A 20514-nucleotide genomic window follows, 5' to 3' on the forward strand; every position below is an offset into this window, starting at 1 on the left:
GCAATTAACAGCGAGTGAAATTCCTGGGATTGAAACGTATATTTTGAAGTCACTGATGTAGGCAATGAATAACTTCAAGTTGACATAAAGACGAGGTAGTTTAATCAATCAGTGCTCAACTAGAGGCTGAAATTATAACTAATTTGTTTATTTCAATTTCTCCTGAAGTTAAATAGAATACACTGGTGAAACAAGGTAGTAACCGTGGGTGAAAGGATGTTTTGGGGTGTAGTTTACATTGTGTATGGAGTGGTGGGATCGGGTGTAATTTGTTCATTTCCGACTCTTATGAAGTCACGTAGAATTTCACTTAATTTATTTTTGCTGACATGTTTTCAAGCATTACATGTGAATCCAATTTTCACTGTGCTGTGTCTCAATAGAGTATGAGGGCAATATCATTTTCACTGGAATTTATTTTAAGGGAAAAATGTTTTCAGTGATAATGAAGTATTATGACAGAACCCCATACCCTCCCCGTGGCTTTCATTGCGTATGGAAGTTATTTTCACGAGCAATGCGGTGTATCCTGCTGCCGTACTTTCACGAGCGAAGCCACGGGGAGGGTGTGGGGTTCTGTTATTATTATTAATATGCTGCAAGACAGTGCTGCGACCTAGCAACGCATGTCAGTGTAGAACACGTGTCACTGTACGTGTGAAAATAAAATAATCAGACGTCTAATTTGAGTCATTGTCCGAATAAATAACTCGTGGATGTTTAAGCGTGGTGGTCGTCGCGCAGCGCGTGTTCGAATTTCATGTAAATAAACAATGTATTTTACACGCGTTGTATACGTCGCTGTGAGTCCCATAATCGAACAGGACGCGGCACGACGACTGTCGCCCTTTAGTTGGGACCACGACAGAACCAGAACTTAAACTGGGCGAAAACGATACACAGTTTATGTTGAAGTTAAAAGTTCCTCCACAGATCTGTGCATTGGCAAACATGCCGTGCAACTGCGGTACTCCACTGACGGAATGACTTTCGTTGACATCGGCCGTGGCTGCCTCGTGAGCTGCACACTACAACTTCGTTTGTGATGTTGCTTGCTGGTCGTGGATAGACTGAGTCTTGGTTACCGGTTAAATGTTGCTCATTTGGCGGTGGTAATATTTATTTGGAACTTAGTAACGCCACAACGTCGCCAGCAGAAACATCCTGGTATCTCGATGTTGATGGTTGCGGCTCCATAGTGATCGCTGATTTTACTGCGGGTCAAGGCTGCGGGTTAATCTTCCGAGAGCCCTTCAAGATTTATAAAACTCAGTTTCCAGGTAAACATACATTAAGTTCTCCCAATCCTAGTATTCTATGTGATGTACATCTAACATGCCAAAAATGATGGTGAACGATTTGAACCTCACAAAAATAGCAGACGGAAATGTGTTTACAAAATAAAAATAGTGATTACTTGAAATAGATACCAGGAAGGGTAAAAGAAAAGTTATATAACATTTTATTATTCAATAATTTATTAAAATACATAAGTTTGTCCAACTCCGTGTGATACAACACATCAGACATAGCTCACTGTACTCGGCTTGAGTGTGGGCACAAAGTTACTATTTGAATTTTTGATATCTTTTTTCATTAATGAGAAAGTTGACCCCAAAGTTAGAGTAACTTTTCACCAGGAATGGCTTTTTAACTCTTCTGTGATATTTTTTTGGCTTGGCTGATTTTGTTCATACTTGACAGGCAGGTCGTACCATCACTAATTGGAAGAACAATTCTGACCCACCGCTACCATGGTAACAGCCAAAATCTGCTTTTTGAATACTTTCGCCCCAAATTTATTACCTCCTACCAGTCTTGTAATAGCAGTGCCCAAATGATCATGCCTTTTATTCTGGGTACGTTGCCCACTGGTAAGAGATCACCGGCGCCGACATTGTTACACTGTCAACGTAATCCCAACGCAACTTTGAATACAATGTAAATGCTGCCTCCAATCTAGAAAATACTATCGCAAAACGGTTGGAAATACTAGTGATACATCTAACGGCTAAATACGTCCTAGCAATAAAATAAAGTGACTTCTAAAGACTGAATGTTATTTTGCGAACCGACGTTAGGTTCACGTTCATGTCCTACCATGGTAACAGCCGAACATATATTGCTTGTTTTTTACAGGCTTGTTTTCATTGGCAACCGAAGTATTTTTATTTTGTAAACAAATTTTCGTCTGCTATTTTTATCCAGTTCAAATTGTTCAGCAACATTGTTGGCATGTACATCACATGGAATACTAGGATTGAGAGAACATGATGTATGTTGACTAAGTTTTATCTTAGTACGAAGTACCAGGAGGTTTCTGCTGGCGACGTTGCAGCTTTACCCAGTTCCATATAAAGATTACCAACGCCAAATGAGCAACATTTTAACTGGTAATCAAGATTCATTTAATCCATGGCTAACAAGCAACATCACAAGCGAAGTTGAAGCATGCAGTACTAGTAAGTCATCCCGTCAGTGGAGTACCGCAGTAGCACGGCATGTTTGCCTTCAGCATTGTATTCAAACGAATCACGTGGTATGCCGTTCTCATCCAAAACCGGGATTCGATCAATAGGAGAGTTTCAGTAAAAAAACACATTGCAAATCATGCAAGTTCAACATTTTCAAACCAATATACTAAATAAACAGAAATTCTCAGAGATGCAAAAGAAGGATAGATATTACTTTTCACTATACACATCTCTGTTGAAACTATCCCTCACATATTCTACTCCCAATTACTCCTGCGTCAAATGGACTAGCCTCTTTTCATGTTGACATTCAGAGTAAAATCATGTGACAGGCTGTTAAATTGGCTGTTGCACACTTTTTCGCCGGTCTGGAAAATGTGTTTAATTAGCTCTCATTCAAGCAACAATGCAGATTTCCCAGTGGGAGTGAAACTATTCGACTCTGCCATTAAAAAAATAGGGGTGTTTTCAGCAAAAAACGAATAACCCTGGAATGCACACAACATACTGAATTTCGGAACAAATCGTGCTATACTTACAGCAGCAGAATACCACAGAAGTATCAGACGAAACATGAAAACACTATATATTGTATTTCAGCCTGAACCCTCTATATTGCAATTCAAGGAATTAACCCCATATGTGCATCCATTTCCCACCTTGGTATCACCCACCTCTGAAAACAAACTCTTAATACCACGCTGAAGCGTTTGGTAATAAAGTGACTGTAACCAGGGTCGTCATTATCGGATAGTCCCTTAAAAACCGGCGTCGATGTGTTGACATGTATGTATACTGTGTTATAGCCCATTCACTGAATCATGAGTGCAGTACATACAAGTGACTTGTAGGTCATCCCGCGCCTCGACAAGCAGATCATCGATGTACTGATATGGGTGAGTATGTATTGAGCATTCGAGTGTAACCTTGAAATGTCTATCAATCTACTGTGATTTATGTTATATGTTTATGTTATGTTATATTGTGTACGACTTGCCTTCGGACTTTGGGCTATACAACCCATCTCTCAGTATGGGGTGTTATCGGTTTATACTGTTATAACTAATGGATATATAAATAAATCCCTCCTGTACAACACGTAAAAAATCGGGTATATACTACTACCAGAAATATCCGAATTATTACAATTTCTAATAATAATTCACAGTAATATTGTGTAAAACCACCAACATTGGAATATTGAGTCAAGACTAGACTGGCGCAGTCGGAGCGATTAATTTGTTTTTGTAGTTTAAATAAAATAAAAAAAAATCGCGAAATGGAGGTGTGTAACTGCGAAATCACCCCCGAATGGTTTTTGCATGGCCCTCTTTCGACACTGCAGGAACCCGTCGAGTTTTCAAAGAGTAATTATGTTAATGAGTGTTCTAATTGACAATCATCTAAGCCAATCACAACGTCTCTTCAACTGACCTCTGACCGAGAAGACGTCGACTGATTGTAGCAGCCGATTTTTTTTTTCAATTCTACGACAGTACGAGTTACATTTTTACATTGCGATGAATAAGAAACGACGACTACGACAAACTCGAATTTCAACGTGCCGCCATGTTGGGTCTGCAGTGTGACCTTTACCATGTTGACCTCATTATGCACGTATTTCCGCGCCCACTTTATTATAATATGTGCTCATGAATATTTAATAGCAATGAATTTCCTGCAGAATAAACCAGTCGGGGTGATTTCGCGCTAACACCTCCATTTGGCAATCTATGTGCGTACATGGACCAATCAGATTATCAGAAATTTTAATGACATACTATGTCGATATTTAAAATTATTACACTGCTGTATTATACTAAACTGCTATGATATATATATGCCATAAATACAGGTACTTGGTATTAACAGATAAATAAACATGGCAGAGAGTACGTCCAAGTCACAAAGACGGATGTCTGCGATGTTGAGATCATTCAACTGTTCATCTTCTAATGATGGTGGCGGTGAGTAATCTATATATTCCGGATGGCGAGGGTCGTCTCCTGCGCACGCGCGGGAATTGAGTCCGGCCAAGCGACAATAAGAACGCACGCTAAAACGCAAAGGCTCATGGGTAGACGCTTGTTTGTAAACAATGACACACTATGACCATCTGGCGCATGCGCAGGTGACGACTTCCCCCGCTTTAATATCATAAATTAAAGAACAAGTACATAACTATAAAGACAGTTGTAAAAAACAACAACGACGAATCATTACGCTGACCAGTGAAACAGTAGACGCAAAGATAGGGGAGGAAGGAACATTGTCTGAGGGAGAAAGACGAGGAACACGCATGTGCATCAATATATCATTATATCAACACACGCTTGAAACGTGTTTATGTGTTACATCATCTAATCTACTATTCTTAATTTTCTGCGAGATCCCGCGTTATGCGTGAAATTTAACGAAGTAAACAGAACAAACAAAGGTCATATCATCGTAATGGCGTCAAAACATTGCGTAGGATTCGACAAACGCGAAAATATTGTGGGGGTATTTCCACGCTTAATAGTGTGCTTTACACACTTGATGATAATCAATTGTCATGAGGTAAGGGTACCTGATGAAAGCAATATTCCCCCTTTCAAGGATAAAAGATTAGATTTAAGCTTAAAAAAAACAATTTTAAATTTAAATAAAATCGTTCGATTTTTACGGTAGACGTTCGGTCCGCGTCTTTCACGCAATACGCGAGATCTCGCAGTGAACGGAAACTCACCTATTGCTTCTCTTTACTTGTTTCAATATATTACAGGAATAATTAGAAGTAAATATCCAGATCCTGAAATACCAACAAACATGACACTTTCTGATTATGTGATGTCAAACTTTGTTCACTATGGAGACAGGATTGCTATGGTGAGATAGTCATTTTCACTCGGTCTTCAATGCGTTCTTCTTGATTAAATATACACTACATCTGGGCAGCAACGATGTTAGAATTTGTTGACCTTGCCTTTTAATAAAAAAATTCTCAACGATTTGATTATTTAATGATTTTTTCTTCTTCATGTTATGTAATTAATCACAGAACTAATTAAATATGAGTACACGATACAGAGAATTTCACAAACTCGACGACAGTTCAGTTTCAAATATATGTGTTTCACAGATTGATGGGTTAGCTAACAAGTCATATACATTTAGACAATTGAGAGATTTAATCTACAGATGTGGGAGTGGATTATCTAGAGCCAGATTTCAACAAGGCGATGTGTGTGCCCTGTATATACAGAATATGCCAGAATATAGTATACCGTTTTATGCGGTGATATCCATTGGAGGAATCGTTACAACCATAAATCCATCATACACCTCCGGTAAATTATTTCCGTCATAGAATAATCTATGAAGCCGCAATCATTACTATATGTGAGGTGATATGATTCCTCATCGACTGACGTATTTTATACAGATTTCGCGTGATAGCGTAACCCAAGCCCTACACTCAGTCTGATTTTTATCTGTATGAATTTGTGTTTTGTTTCGATCAGACGAGTTAGTACACCAGCTACAATCGTCAAACGCTAAGTGGATTGTAACAACTATTGATTTAGTCGTCAATACCAAGAAAGCTGCAAGTTTGTCTAATATGAAGGTTAGTCTATGTGTAACCATCGTTTTAGATTTATACTATTTATTGTATTGTATTGTATTGTATTGCATTGTATTGTATTGTATTGTATTGTATTGTATTGTATTGTATTGTGATTTTTGATTTACGGGTATGTAAAACGAAATTACATTAACGGATGTAACTGATAACTTTTCCAATGAAATCCTTAGCACCCCGTTGGCAGGCCAGTCACACTGGTTCTCACCACAAGAGGTTACGATCCCCCCTGCCAAATGCTAAGAACAACTGAAACTAATATATACATATTTACATGAAAAATGTTCCACCTATGCGGATCTGTTTTGTGCAGAAGTTTTACGACCGTGTGCCTTTACTGACGTCAACCAAACTTGTTATGTGGGAAGTTATTACCCAAGGCTCACAGGTGCCACACCCTGCCCAAGGGTGACCTTGAGGTAGTTGTGGCAAAGGGTAACCTCATTCTCCCACGTCCATAGACTCCACAACCGGATGTAGTTTAAAATCTTGCCCAGGACACATATATACATATATAAATAAACGTAAACATTGCCAGTAATAGGTAATACCTCACACGTGAGGCTGAGTTGGTGCAAGGCTTATATGACCGTATGCCCTTACTGACTTCAACCAAACTTGTTATGTGGGAAGTTGGCACCCAAGGCTGACAGGGACTACACCTTACCCAAAGGTGACCTGGAGGTAGTTGTGGCAAAGGGTAACCTCATTCTCCCAAGTACAAAAACTCCACGACCGGATGCAGTTTTAACGTCTTACCCAGGACATGTCCAATAAAGCTGAAAACCGACACGACTAAGTCGTGAGGCCAAACCTGTAATAATTCGGGGAGCGCTGAAAAGCACCGTGTTCACCCGCGCGTTCAGTGTGCCCAAGGTTGACATGGAGGTAGTTGTGGCACAGGGTAACCTCACCCTCCCAAATTCCAAGGAAAAACTAAACCATTAAGAGCACAGAACAAGTAGCAAAAAGGAAAAAACGCGCGTATGTTTGCAGATAACCAATCAAGAGGACGAAACTCTTGGCTCCTATGCGTATTCTAAACTTGGTTGTGCATTTCTGTACGTGAGTACGTAAATTGCAATATTTGCCAAGACAATAGTATGTTATAGAGTAATGCGGAGCTCATTATCCTGAATGTGACACAGGGCATTCTCCACTGTCCATGTATTGTTAAACTTAGGCAATAGGTTCATAACGCGTGAATATTCATATTCCGTTTCAAGTCTTGATCTAATACTTTGTTTAAAAATTTCGAGACGGTCACTAGACCCTTTGTTTTGAGCGACGGGGTGGTAATATTATGAACCACCAACCAGGAATCCGAAAGTCTTGTTGAACCAGACGAGATGCAATGTATTGTATTGTATTGTATGTGTTTGTTTTGTGTTCTTGGACTTTATCACGGGGAAATTACGAATAAGTTCATCTGCTTCATGAAACTGAATATCCTGTACTAATCGCCTATATATTATATAATACGAGATAACCAATAACTTTGATCACAGCGTGATGCTATTGCTTGTATTCTTCACATAATTCATGTTCATGTATCGCTTATTTTCAGCATATATATATAGTTGGCGATGACAGTGTTGAGGGTTGTTTGCCATTTGTAGACTTAATGACAGATGATGGATCTGCATTTCCTAAGGATATCAAAATTAACCCAGTAGAAGACGTGGCTGTATTACCATATTCTAGTGGCACTACTGGACTACCAAAGGGAGGTATGCTGACTCACCACAACCTCATTGCTAGTTGTGAGATGGGGTATGTGCAATTATCGAATCGTTTCAAATGTTGGCACATTTTGAATATACTCGTAGACTATTGTTTAAATATGTATTCTGAAACTCATTGCATTTCTATAAACTAAAATCATGGCCTAGGTCAAAGTAATGATGTAACACATACGCTTCGTTTGGCAAAATTTGCGAACAAATGTTTATGAAATCGACTGCTCATAACCGTATCTGCTATTGAATATGCCTACCTATTACACGCGAATATTGTTATATACTTTGTGAACAACGTTGTATGTAATTATATTGAATGTTAACATAATGTTCCACACTGTAACATTCATTATATTTTCATTAGTTTATTTTGTTATTAATAATTCATGTATAGGGTGTCTAATGAGCTAATTAAGGTGTCCGATAGTGATGCCATTATCTCGGTACTTTCGTTGTTTCATTTATCTGGCATACTTGGAGTTTTACTCATCGGTATGAAACTGGGGATTACAATTGTGACGCTGTCTAAGTTTGAGCCTAAAGTATACCTAGGTCTGGCTGAAAAACACAAGGTACAACTATATTGACATTATTATATTACATATTATTATACATCTGTCACCATACGCCATAAGTTACAGCGTGCCGTAATTTACGGGGTATTTTCATCCTACCATATAAGGAAATGCGAATTCCAAATATGGAATGACTACGCGCGTAATCATAGTTTGACCGGACTCCACACAAAGAAGTTCGCTGATTCTTTTCTAAACTTTTTGTATTTCGGCATTCCCATGGTATATCCTTGGAAGGAAAAGATGTATAATAATAAGGTTATTACGCGTCGGTCGATACCCCGCTATACTGTCTTCGTGCATATTTTGAAGTATTTTAGTAATAACCTTATATTATTTCATGTTGACTACTCCAACTATTGGCTATTGAATGGTATGTTTGTGTTGAATATCATTAATATGCAAATGAAATAATACCCTGAAGAGCTATTATGCTAATTTGGCAATCAATGTATCATTGTTGAATGCTATGGTTGTGTATATTTGATTCATAAGATTAAGTTGTACAAACAAGTGTGTGAGTAAAGAAATAACTATGAAAAATAGTCACGTGTTCAATAATAATTATATGTTCTTTCATGGCATGCAGCACAAGAAAAGCAATACCAACACTATGTCCATGTTTATTTAGTCCGAGTTTGAGCACACATAGATCAACACATAGATATTTTTAGCTTCGACAAGCATCGAAAATATTGATAAAAAGCTTTGCTCGTGAAAAATTGAACACAGGATAGACCAGAGCACGAAACAAACTTCAAGGTCAAATTACGCGATAAATTCCATATTGCAGACCTTGTACTGAACTAAGTGTTGAGAACTAACATATATTATGTGAGCCACCACTAAACGTGAACCGTGTAATTGATCAAATCGTTATGTTTATTTTTTTATTTTTCCAGGTTACTTGTTTGGACATTGCCCCGCCTATTGCCGTATTTTTGATCAAGCACCCAATGGTTGATGAATATAATCTTTCAAGTGTAGACAACATCATATGTGGAGCTGCTCCACTAGGAGCTGGACACGTGAAATCATTGCAGAAAAGATTAAATAACGATCATCTTAAAGTGAGACAAGGTAGGACCGCCACATACACAGATTAGCGTAGCTTGGTTTTGAATGATTCTCTATGTTGCTTTTGAAGGGTGGTGGTCGTCGCGCCACGTATGCCCGGGATATGGGACTCGTATGAATACAGATCTCAACTTTGACTGTTGCGCAGACCAACGAGTACAAACAGAGACGTTATGGGTAATTTCTTTGGTGACTGGAGTCAGCGGCGGTAATTAGTGCACATCGCACATGCGCAGCACGACGACCACTGCCCCTTGAAGCGCCACTTTTGCTGCATGGCATTCGAATTCATTCAAAAATCAATGTATTTTACGGGCGTTGTATACTACCTGACACATTAACATGATCGTCTAATGCATATCGAGGAGTTTGGAAATACAGTTGCATTATTAACAACCTCATTAACATTTAGTGCTTAATACCGTCATTCGTGAATATTGTGTATAGTAACATTCGTTAAATATTTACGTAGGATATGGTATGACAGAGACCGCTGGAATATCAACACTTTGTGGCATGAACGATAAGTGTGTTGCTGGCTCAGTTGGTGGAGTAGTGGCAGGCTGCCTAGCTAAGGTAATAAACGTAAATATATTTGTTGTATACAGGCGGTAGAGAATTAGTTATAAACGTACTTAAGATGGCAGTTAATGCTTCGTTCGAAACATTTCTGTTGCTTCACGTGATAATTCAAGCTTTTGATAAAGGTATCAATACCTTTAATACAATCAAAAGGATACGTTTGATAATTAACCAGCCATCAGTATGTTTTTATTGTGTCTTGGTAACAATCACCTAGATCGCCTACATACGAACAATGTGACAAATTAAAACACAGTGAATGTTTATTTGCTACATTAATGTACTATTGTTAAACTATTAGCCAGTAACAAATCAAAAGAGACCGATGGCAAGAGTTTGAAAATGGTTCACTTCAGGTCAATGAACGGCGCCTTTTTGTTTGTTGTTTCACAAATTATGTAAAGCCATAACAGCACACTTACAATTTCAATTTTGAATATTGTTTGAATAGTGTCATTTTTTATCAGCGGCGAAACACAAATCGCGCGTGTCGTCATTTTGAATGACATTCAACTCACTCGTGAACAAATAACTCGATTTCAACCTAGACGTTCGATGGCCTCGTCAGTTTATTTTTTAGCAAGTAACTAAACATGCTCGACAGTGCTCGCTCGCCAGGCACTGCCTGTAACATATGAACAAACAAAACGGATATTAACTTTAAGAAATAATATCATAAACATGGTGAGGTTAAAAGGTAATATATTGTTCATTGGATACATATGTTTTATGTGGATATCATTTCAACGTAAAATAGCTAATTGCATATCAAATAGTCGAACGTTGTTGTAAGGTTGTGGAAAATTAATGGGTGGTTGTCGCACCACGCACAATTTGTGTTGATAAACATTTATTTTCCTACAATCCAATACGCTCTTCTAATGGAAATCGGTCTGCGGTTGTTTTGCGCAACTATCAAAGTCGTCATCTCTGTTCACATGAGACCCATATCTCGCGCATACGTGACGTATCGACCACTGCTCTTTAACGACACAGTCTAGTCGAGAGCTGTACAATTGGCTTATACTCGATACAGAGCTCTAGCTAGCCAATAGAAGAGGATTATGGCTACATTAATGACAATATATAATTGCATTGATGTTATTTCGTTAGAATGTAATCACTAAATCAATTTACAAATAGATATACCTTGTACGGCCAATGAAATGAACAAAATCAAACCAATATATATATATATATAATATAATCTGTTCCAAATGGATTATCAGTACCAGGAATTTCTGTGATATAGTCAACTCTTATTAAAGCTCGGATTCAGATTTGTCATCTGTATTTTAGGTGATTGATATTGCAACGGGAAAGATCCTTGGAATTGGTCGAGACGGTGAGCTGTGTTTTCGTGGTCCTCAAGTAATGAAAGGTTACTTGAATAATGAAGCGGCAACAAAATCAACTGGCTGGATACATACAGGTTAGTGAATTGTACATATGTTGTCATATAGGGCTCAATTTTATTCCCTTGAACAAAATTAAAATCACTAAAAAGTACAAACCAAACAATTTTAGTGAAGGAAATAGCAGTAAAAATATTGCGATAAAGACTTTCCGTTTTCGACACTGTGAAATTCCTTTGTTTTTATGCAGAAAAATACAGTATTTTTACCAAGTAAAATCATATTTATCGAAATGATCGAGTTGTTGAACACATATTTCAAGACAAATAAAAGGCAAAAGATAGAGAATATAGCAATTCATATCTTTTCTGTAATATTCTTGTGTAATCTGTAACTATGGAAATTATTTATGGGTGCACAAGGAATACATTTCGTTATCATTTAAATATTCTTAATATAAATTTCTGAATTATTTTGTGAAAATTAGTTTTTTTTTTCAGTTTGTTTCTCCTCAAAAAACGGTAAAATTTCACATTGTCGAATACGGAAAGTCTTTATCGTAGTGTTCAAACTCTTTCAAGAATCACTTAAGAACTATTTCTTGCTAAATCAGAGGATTACCGAGACACGTTGCAAGCACAAATCTATTCTACGCTGTTTTGTAGTTTACTACTATTTTGGCGTATTTTTTTTAAAATTGTATTAATGCAATGACAAATAAAAGCAATAGAATAATAAAATCATTCACAGTCAATTGACTGTGCGTCTTTTAATCTATGCTGCCACACATATTATCATGTCTCGACTTAGATATAAGTGTTTAATTAAATAAGAACCCAATAATTTTGTTGAAGCCCACATTTCTCTATCATCACAGGAGATATTGGTCATTATGATGCTGAAGGAAATTTCTTCATAGTAGACAGATTGAAAGAACTCATAAAATTCAAGGCGTTCCAGGTTTGATATCAATTCATTTAAAATAAATACTCCATATTGCAATTTGTTGTTTACATTTATCTGTAATGCTTATCATTTTGATGAGTAAGTGTCTTTATAGGTTGCACCAGCGGAATTAGAAGATATATTATTAACCCATCCTGAAATACAAGACGCTGCTGTGATCGGTGTACCTGATGAGTATGCTGGTGAACTCCCTAAAGCAATTATTGTGTGAAAAAACTGACACGCTTACCGCAGAAGACGTTGTTAGATTTATAGACGGTATAGTGTTTTTCGTTTTTGTGCGATATTCAAGCCTGTCAAAATCTCTAATGTATTTAAGGTAGAATAATGAGGTTCACGTAAACATATTTTTAGAGAGGTATTACATAGATCTACAATGGTCGTTTTTTTTATTTTCCCACACAGGACGTGTTGCCTCATACAAAAAACTTAGAGGTGGTGTTGAGATTGTGAAGGAAGTTCCAAAGTCACCAAGTGGGAAGATATTACGGAAACTACTCAGAGACCGCGAAAGACAAGCATCAAAAAAGAAATATTGATATCGTTCATTATCAAATGCATGCATAACTTTCATATCACCCGACAGTATGTCGTAAGACAGGGAAGATCAAAAACCCATACCACCACAATGCGACGTCACTTGAAATACTTTTTTTTAATTATTGAATAAATAAAGGTTTTTTGTGTGTTGATGAACTAATAAAACCAATGATTTGAAGAAAAAAGTGGGGCGTACTATTTTACATGATGATGTTTTTAGCGCGAAATAAATGTCGTCTGTCAAAAACATATTTGTATATCTCATCCGGTGTTTGAATATAGCAGATCACCTGGAAAACAGCTTAGTTGCAGAACAGGTCGATCAGGATAATGTGATTGAAGGTCAAATTCAAGGTAATGTCATGATAATGTTTTCATGCGGTTATATATTGATAGGTGTTTTGGCGATTACGACGAAACTCACTGATTAGGACTTGATTATTGGTTTCCGGTGAAAGAGAGGGATGAGATCATTCATGCTCGCTAATATTCTGTTATCATTTGAGCTTATATTCAAAGTACTGAACGGAAATAGGAACTAATTAAAGATATCAACTTTGCCAACAGACTGTTGTTTTTACTACGCATGATAACTTTGACACCTCACGAGTATATCCTGACAGTGTTTTATACGAGTAGTCTTCCAATATAGTAAACAATTAATCAAGTATATAATGGCGTGTTAAATACTTCTTGTGTGATGGATGAGTGGAATGTGTGGAGGCCACGCCTCAAGATCTTAAATTTCCATGTAGTAGACTGTGCTTTGCAGAGGCAATAAAGTCAGTTCTACACGAGGCTGTGGAGAGTAGAGGTTGACAGTAATATCATCTGTGTGTGTCTTTGCTTGGTTGAAAGGTTTGTGAACGTAACGATCCCGGATACCTGACATAACGTTTAATAACATGTCGATTAAACCGTTATAGCAAAGAGGCATAAAACAAAGTTGCCCAGCCATATGTGACGTTTCCATACATCGGTATGTTCGAACTGATTCACCAACTACAAAAGAAGACCACCACAAAAAAGTACCAACAATCCCGTCAACTAGTTTATGAAATGGTGAAAACTACCCATTTTAGCAGATACACCAAATGCACCTGATGGCTATCTTGGTATTTTTCATGCCGGTGTCCGACAACAAGATAGTTCTAACTATAACCAGATACGCTTAGAACTTACCAGCGTGAAATTGATCGTTTTTTCAACAACAGTTCATGCAATCACAGAAAGTGAAGAGGGAGAAAGGATCGGAACTTAAAAGTAAAAGAAAGGGTAATAAGCCAGACGGTGGGGAAGCTATGGTTCAGAGAGAGGAAATCGTATTCTGTTTCAGAAGGGAGTAGCCGGCATGCACCACCCAGAAGCCCTGTTACATCTTGCATTGTTCTGCGACACAAAGTTATTTGGGTTTCGGGGTTCTCAGGAAAGTTGTCATTCGCAACGGTGTGATATTAGCGTTGATGAGTGGCAGTTGCAGTGAAAATGTCCTCTAAAACTTATTGTAATAGAACAGCTCAGCTACACGCAGATGAACTACACACTAAATGTGTTGTATTCTCAGGTATAGTTCGCCATTTTTAATAGCATAAGAAATATACTTGAAATGTTGATATCACATTGTGATTACTGCATCATTTACACACTGCAATACACCACTGATATCACATTGTGAAAATTATTACTTTGGATAAAACATAGAAAATGAAATAAATGCTGTTTTGGGTGGAAATGATTACAATATTTATTGCTGTATTGTCAACTTGTGATCAGATAAAATTGAATCATTTATTTTAAAGATACATTGTACATTACTAAATGCAAGGTCAATATATCAATGTATCACTGTATCACTGTTGTATTTCCAGTAGCTGCAGCATTACTGTTGAAATCACTAATGATAAGAAACGCAGAATTTGTGTCTATCAAATCTATAATAATCTACATTCTTGCCTTCAAATTTGAAAACTTGTTTTGCAATAAACAACTAATTGTGATCTTTCTTTACTGTGTTTTTACCTTTCACCACAGAGATCTCAATATATTTGGACGTGTAATGGTTTGCTGAAAGTATCTCGTGTGTCCTTAGTGTATGTAGCTAAGCCGAGTTGATGATCTTGTTTGTCGCTGATGATTACGGATTACAGCATGACATTCGGGTAGACCATTATTACCATGTTGTGTAAGACGTGACTCAGCAAAGCTAACAACATCTGCAGAAATAAAGTGTTGATCATGTTGTATAAGTGTTTATGAGAGTGTTGAACATTGTTGAACACAACTCAGTTTTTATTACCAAGCACCTCATACACAGGTGTGTGGCAAAGACAAAGTAGAATCTCAGTACGAAGTCTGTTCATTTCTTCCTTAGGTTTGACTGTAATTTTAACTGATTCAAAGTAAAGTGTTGGAAGACCACCAGTTTCTGAATGAGATGTATACTTCCTATCATTATTCAGATGATTTAGTGTAAACAGTTTTACTCAATCTGTCATATCTCCAAATAACATTAGACACAGCTTCTACCAGGAACTTTTACTTGGTAGCTTAATCAAATACGGCCTTATAATTGTTCTAAAAATACACGGTGCTGTGGGTGTATGGGTAGCCAGGATCTTCAAGAGGAATAACGTAGTTTTGTAACGCATTTTTCGTTCTGTTCAATCAACTGGTAATTAATATAAATTATTCGAAAAACATGATGATGTTATAAAGATAGCCGTAATTATGTTGTATTATGATTTTAGCTTTAACATCAATTCAATAACTTTCTATCACTTCACCCTTCGCTTTTAATCGTTTCTCCATATTATGTAATTAAAATCACTGATTAACCTTTTTACATAATGGCTGAATATCGGATATTGGTGGTTTTACACACAAATCCTAATATCATTTCAATATTCCTGTTTCAGGTGTCGGCGAGAACGCGTGTATGATATAAAGCCGCATATAAAAGCTGTGTGGCGATACTTCGCGAAACGCGAAATGGCAGCAACTTTAAAAGTACTAGGTATACTACAAATCCATCCTCGAATCCGGAACTAAAATTATGACTTCAAAAATAAGTTTATTCTCTACGATCTCGAACTACGATCGTTGTTTTCAAACGCAAATTACTTTACTCGTTTAATAAATCTGATATTGTAGCATCACTCATAAGATACCCTTTATGTCTTGGTAATATTAATTTGCAATGTTATTCACTTATCCCTTGTCAAAATATAATAATATAAGTAATTCTGTGGAAAGCCGGTTTCTAGAGTAAACTACACACTCTTGCGTAGCTAAATTTTCACTCGTAACATAGTTACTAATTAAAATTAAATTTTGCGCCTGCTTTGAAAAATAAAGAACGTAAATAATTGGTAATCTTCTTCGAGAACATTTATTCGAGCATGATAAAAAAAATGAAATAAAATCGAAATTGGATTCGAAACTTAAAATAACAATGTTACATATTGCGTGGGATTCTTTGTATCCGGAAAAGCATAATGATGTAATAAAGATGGCGGTTGCGTTTAATGAGCCGTGTTGTTGTATGTTGCATAACACCTATTTCCAATTGGCAAATTGTACTGGGGGAAATGAGATGTTTGAAGTGAAATGAAGTCACATATTGTATTTGTATTTAAGTACTTGTATCAGTAATAAGTACAACGTATGCTGGCAAATGAATCCGTATTATAACCCATGGCCATAATGACTTCCTTTGATGTAAACAAAATGGGTAATTTGTAGTTAATATTTGTATTTGGCTAAGTATTAACATCGCCTGGCAGAACTGGATATAGATGAAGAAATATAAATACAGCAGAGGCTATAATTTTGATAGTTTACCGACAGTATGGATGGGAAACAGTTCAGGTGGTTCGTACATTTGTTTTTAGTCGTGTCATGGGCATTTAGCGTAAGTAAATGTTAATTTGTCACACCATAATGTATTAAACTGTAATTCGTATTTACATTATTCAATCACACATACACTATGCAGAAAATGTATTTTATGTTATTTTGATTATGGCACAAAAAGATATGCAGTGGGTGTCACAAGTGGCGCAGGTTGTGCTCACACTTCGAAACATTCAACATCAATTTATAATTACTATGGATTTAGTGTATAGTGTACATACACTTGTTTTTGTTTTGTTATTGTGGATTGTTCTGCCAATTGCTGTCAGTCATTTGTTTTTTGTTCTTGGACTTGAAAAATATCACTAATATTATGATTTATTTTTAAATATATGTATGTTATTTCCAATAAAATTCATGTATGTTATTTTACTTTCATTAGGGTGATACGCAAAGTGGTAAGAATCGTTTTTTGTATATTTGTATGATTGTATAGTACACAGTGAGTGTGCTTTAGAACTTGATATATAATAAATGTGAAATTATTTGATGTGACATTTCCTGTTGTATCTAGTCAAAAAATATCATCATGGTAATAACTTGTTTATGAAATTGATTTACTTTAAACTAACAATTTTGTTTCGCTCTTATCCTTCCGCTTTGAGAACAAGTTTTAAAATATATCTTTAATTTAATATTCCTTTCAAAATGAAGAGTGTAGGAATTGGACACAGTGGATGGATAACAAAAATGGTGGTCTTGTTAACCCTGCAATTGGTGAATTTGAATACCTTCCTGATCTTCGTAGTCTCTATGATTTCTGCGAAACCCCTAGCAGTATTGAGTGTCGTACAGTGCTTGTTTACACTATCGTACGAAACTGGACAGACCGTACACTGTGATTTACCCGATGGCTTGATATGCTTTCATGAAGACAATGTGTCCCCTTGTATGAACTACAAGATTCGATTGTGTTGCCCGTTGCCATTGGAGAATGGTAAGCAGGGTACACATTTTGCATTAATAGTTTGTAGTAGAATGGGATACCAGTTAAATTAATGACTTTCTTAATTCCATGTATTGTGGATTGTTTTATGATAAACTGATTCAATAGATTCATAGTATGAGGTACGATAGTATGACGTGACTTAGAACCGATTGTATTCAAAATATTAACCCCTAGATAAATAATTGCAATTTTAATTTGTATTACGTGAATTTGTAACAGTACTGATTTTATTTTCATTTATACTAGACGAACTATGTGTTGGTGACAATTTATATAAAATGGTTTGGCAAGGCTCCCTGAAGTGGCACGACGCAGATACACAATACAATGACCTCTTCGCTCCGAGAGGCTTTGTTGCCGGTTTAGCTAATTTAGAATCTAACAGTGTACGAAACTCAGTGAGAAATTTCATAAAGAATGTTCCGGGATTGTCCGACCCAAAAGGGAAAGGCTACTGGATTGGGTGTCACGACGAGGAAAATGAAGGCATATACGTATGGTTGAATGGAGAGAAGGTTAATGTGCCTGACAGTGCCTGGTATTCCTATCCAAACAACAAATATACCGGTAATTGCGATGCAAAAGATGGGGACCAGGATTGTTGTCAACTGTGGTACGTTGATTCTAATTTCGATATTCTGCTTGCAATCTGTGTTTTATTCAAACATTTTCCATAAAGTGTTATTCAGCTAAACACTTCGTGACGTACGTGGCGTACTCTGTAATCTTACCAAGTCACTTTATTAGGGCAAAACGAAACGCGTAACTTATGAGTATTGGTTCGTTTATTACTTCATGCATTATATTTTTATACATAGGAAACGATCAAAAAAAGACCCTACCTTCAAAATGGATGATGTGTGCTGTACAGATAAAAAGGCTTTCATTTGTGAAGTTCGTAAGCTTATCATAACATGATTAACTATCAGATCAAAATAGATTCAACTGTTTTTTCCCTATTTAACAGGCAAGACGGAAACAATTTTGAGAGTTTTTTTGTTGTTGCTCAGAACAATATGATGTGATATTATAGTAGATCGTGTCTCCCCATTTCGTCTATCTGATTATAAAATTTACATTTTATCTCCAGCTGGATACTGCGCAAGTCCATAGAAGACGACGTCACACCACCATATGGTTTATAAAAAGTAACAATTATAGACGGCGATAAGTAATTATTTAAAATATCATTGATATGTAAATTAGCGCCACATTACATCATAATTAAAGTCATCATTCATCAAATGACGTATGACGCCCTGTGAATATTTATTTTTGTGCATGTGTGTATTTGCATATTTTTATTACCTTTTCGTTTATTTGTGTGCTTGAGAGAGAAGATATTCATGTTCCCGCTGTTTTACCTTATAGACCATTCCCCGCTCTCTGCGAGATCCAGCGTTATACTTGAAATTGAACGTCAAACCAGGATAAACAAAGGTCATAGCGTCGTAGAAATCGCGTCAAACCTGGCGCCAGATTCGACAATGGATTCTGGGGGTATTTCCACGCTTAATAATGTGCTGTATAAATTTGATGATGGTGAATTTCGATGAAGTAAAGAAATCTAAATGTAACATTTCCCTGTCAAAAATCGACATTTCGACTTTGAGGTACGGAAAAAAAAAACTGGTTCAAAATTAAATTTTTCGATTTTTGCTGCAGACGCTCGGTTCGTATCGAACACGCAATAAGCGAGATCACGCAGTTGAACGGAAAATTACCTATTTAGAGCGGATTTGTATCGATCCTTATGAGCAATCATATTATCGGTTGTTCTCAGTTTTCAGTTGTTTATCTTAGCGTTATTGTGCTGAGAGTTGATACGTCCACCACGTCAGCCTACAGCCATGGGTCCGAGCCAGGCGTCATTTTTGTTCCGGGTGTCATTGAAGTCACTGCTATCATTTCTAATGTCTTTTGTCTTAGCTGATAATTTCAAGTACACATGTAAGCTTTTCCCCTAAGCCTAATACCACGTGTTTGGAAAGCAGAGAAGACTACTTTGATTTACACTATTGGGTGAATATCCGGCACCTTGATTCTAACTAGCACTTCACTGACACAACGGATGTGCATCACCAAATTCACTACCAAATTAACACAAATACACATTTTCCCCAAACAAATACAATATATACACCACCCTATAGTAGTACAACTACTATGGAGTACAGCAACAATGTTTTTTTTTCATTTCAAAACAATTCCTACGGTTATCTATAATTACTACAATGAACTGTATATATCATACTGTTGTTACTTTTCTTGTACAGTGTCGGTTGTGGTGATATATATCATCGCCAAACGCTCCCCACCCCGTGACAATAAAGACTTACAAGATGAACACTCTACCAGAGATGTCTGTTATGAGACATGTATTTGAGACAAGCTCTTGTCTTGTCTATACAGTTGAATATCCCCAACATGCACCTCTCATACATACTTCGCATTATGTATTGTTTCATAGATACATAGAGTTAGAGAGGTCTGTGACAATAAGATAACTATTATAATTCAATATACTCCCACTGTGAAGATATTAAGTTTTGGAGAATTAGAAAGTGAAGTCAGTACATACGACTTTTAAACAGAAATGCACTTGATATCATAAACTACTTGAAACAATCTGTAATTCTAATTACTTAAAAAAACATATTGTTCTAGTACTTGTCGAGGACTTTTTCTCTGGTAACATTAGATAATTCTGTAATTGTAAAAGA

General features: G+C 36.6%; 1 protein-coding gene, 2 long non-coding RNA genes and 1 pseudogene across 3 annotated transcripts; all 4 read left to right on the forward strand.

The window, feature by feature from the left end:
* The first annotated feature begins 4356 nt into the window (after positions 1–4356).
* Positions 4357–13115, forward strand: LOC100373806 (uncharacterized; annotated as a pseudogene).
* Positions 13116–16770: 3655 nt separating this feature from the next.
* LOC146739443 (uncharacterized) lies at positions 16771–17525 on the forward strand. The gene is made up of 3 exons (XR_014930100.1): positions 16771–16840; positions 17225–17240; positions 17497–17525. It is a non-coding gene; the product is annotated as an uncharacterized LOC146739443 (long non-coding RNA).
* Positions 17526–18069: 544 nt separating this feature from the next.
* LOC146739444 (salivary C-type lectin 2-like) lies at positions 18070–18468 on the forward strand. The gene has a single exon (XM_085502791.1). It carries the CDS (start codon positions 18070–18072, stop codon positions 18466–18468), a length of 399 nt encoding a protein of 132 aa, XP_085358917.1.
* A 146-nt stretch (positions 18469–18614) lies between these two features.
* LOC146739445 (uncharacterized) lies at positions 18615–19039 on the forward strand. The gene is made up of 2 exons (XR_014930099.1): positions 18615–18689; positions 18882–19039. It is a non-coding gene; the product is annotated as an uncharacterized LOC146739445 (long non-coding RNA).
* The last annotated feature ends 1475 nt before the right edge of the window (positions 19040–20514 follow it).

This window comes from Saccoglossus kowalevskii, chromosome 8, assembly GCF_978046115.1.
Source record: "Saccoglossus kowalevskii chromosome 8, keSacKowa6.1, whole genome shotgun sequence".
Classification (NCBI taxonomy): Eukaryota; Metazoa; Hemichordata; class Enteropneusta; family Harrimaniidae; genus Saccoglossus; species Saccoglossus kowalevskii.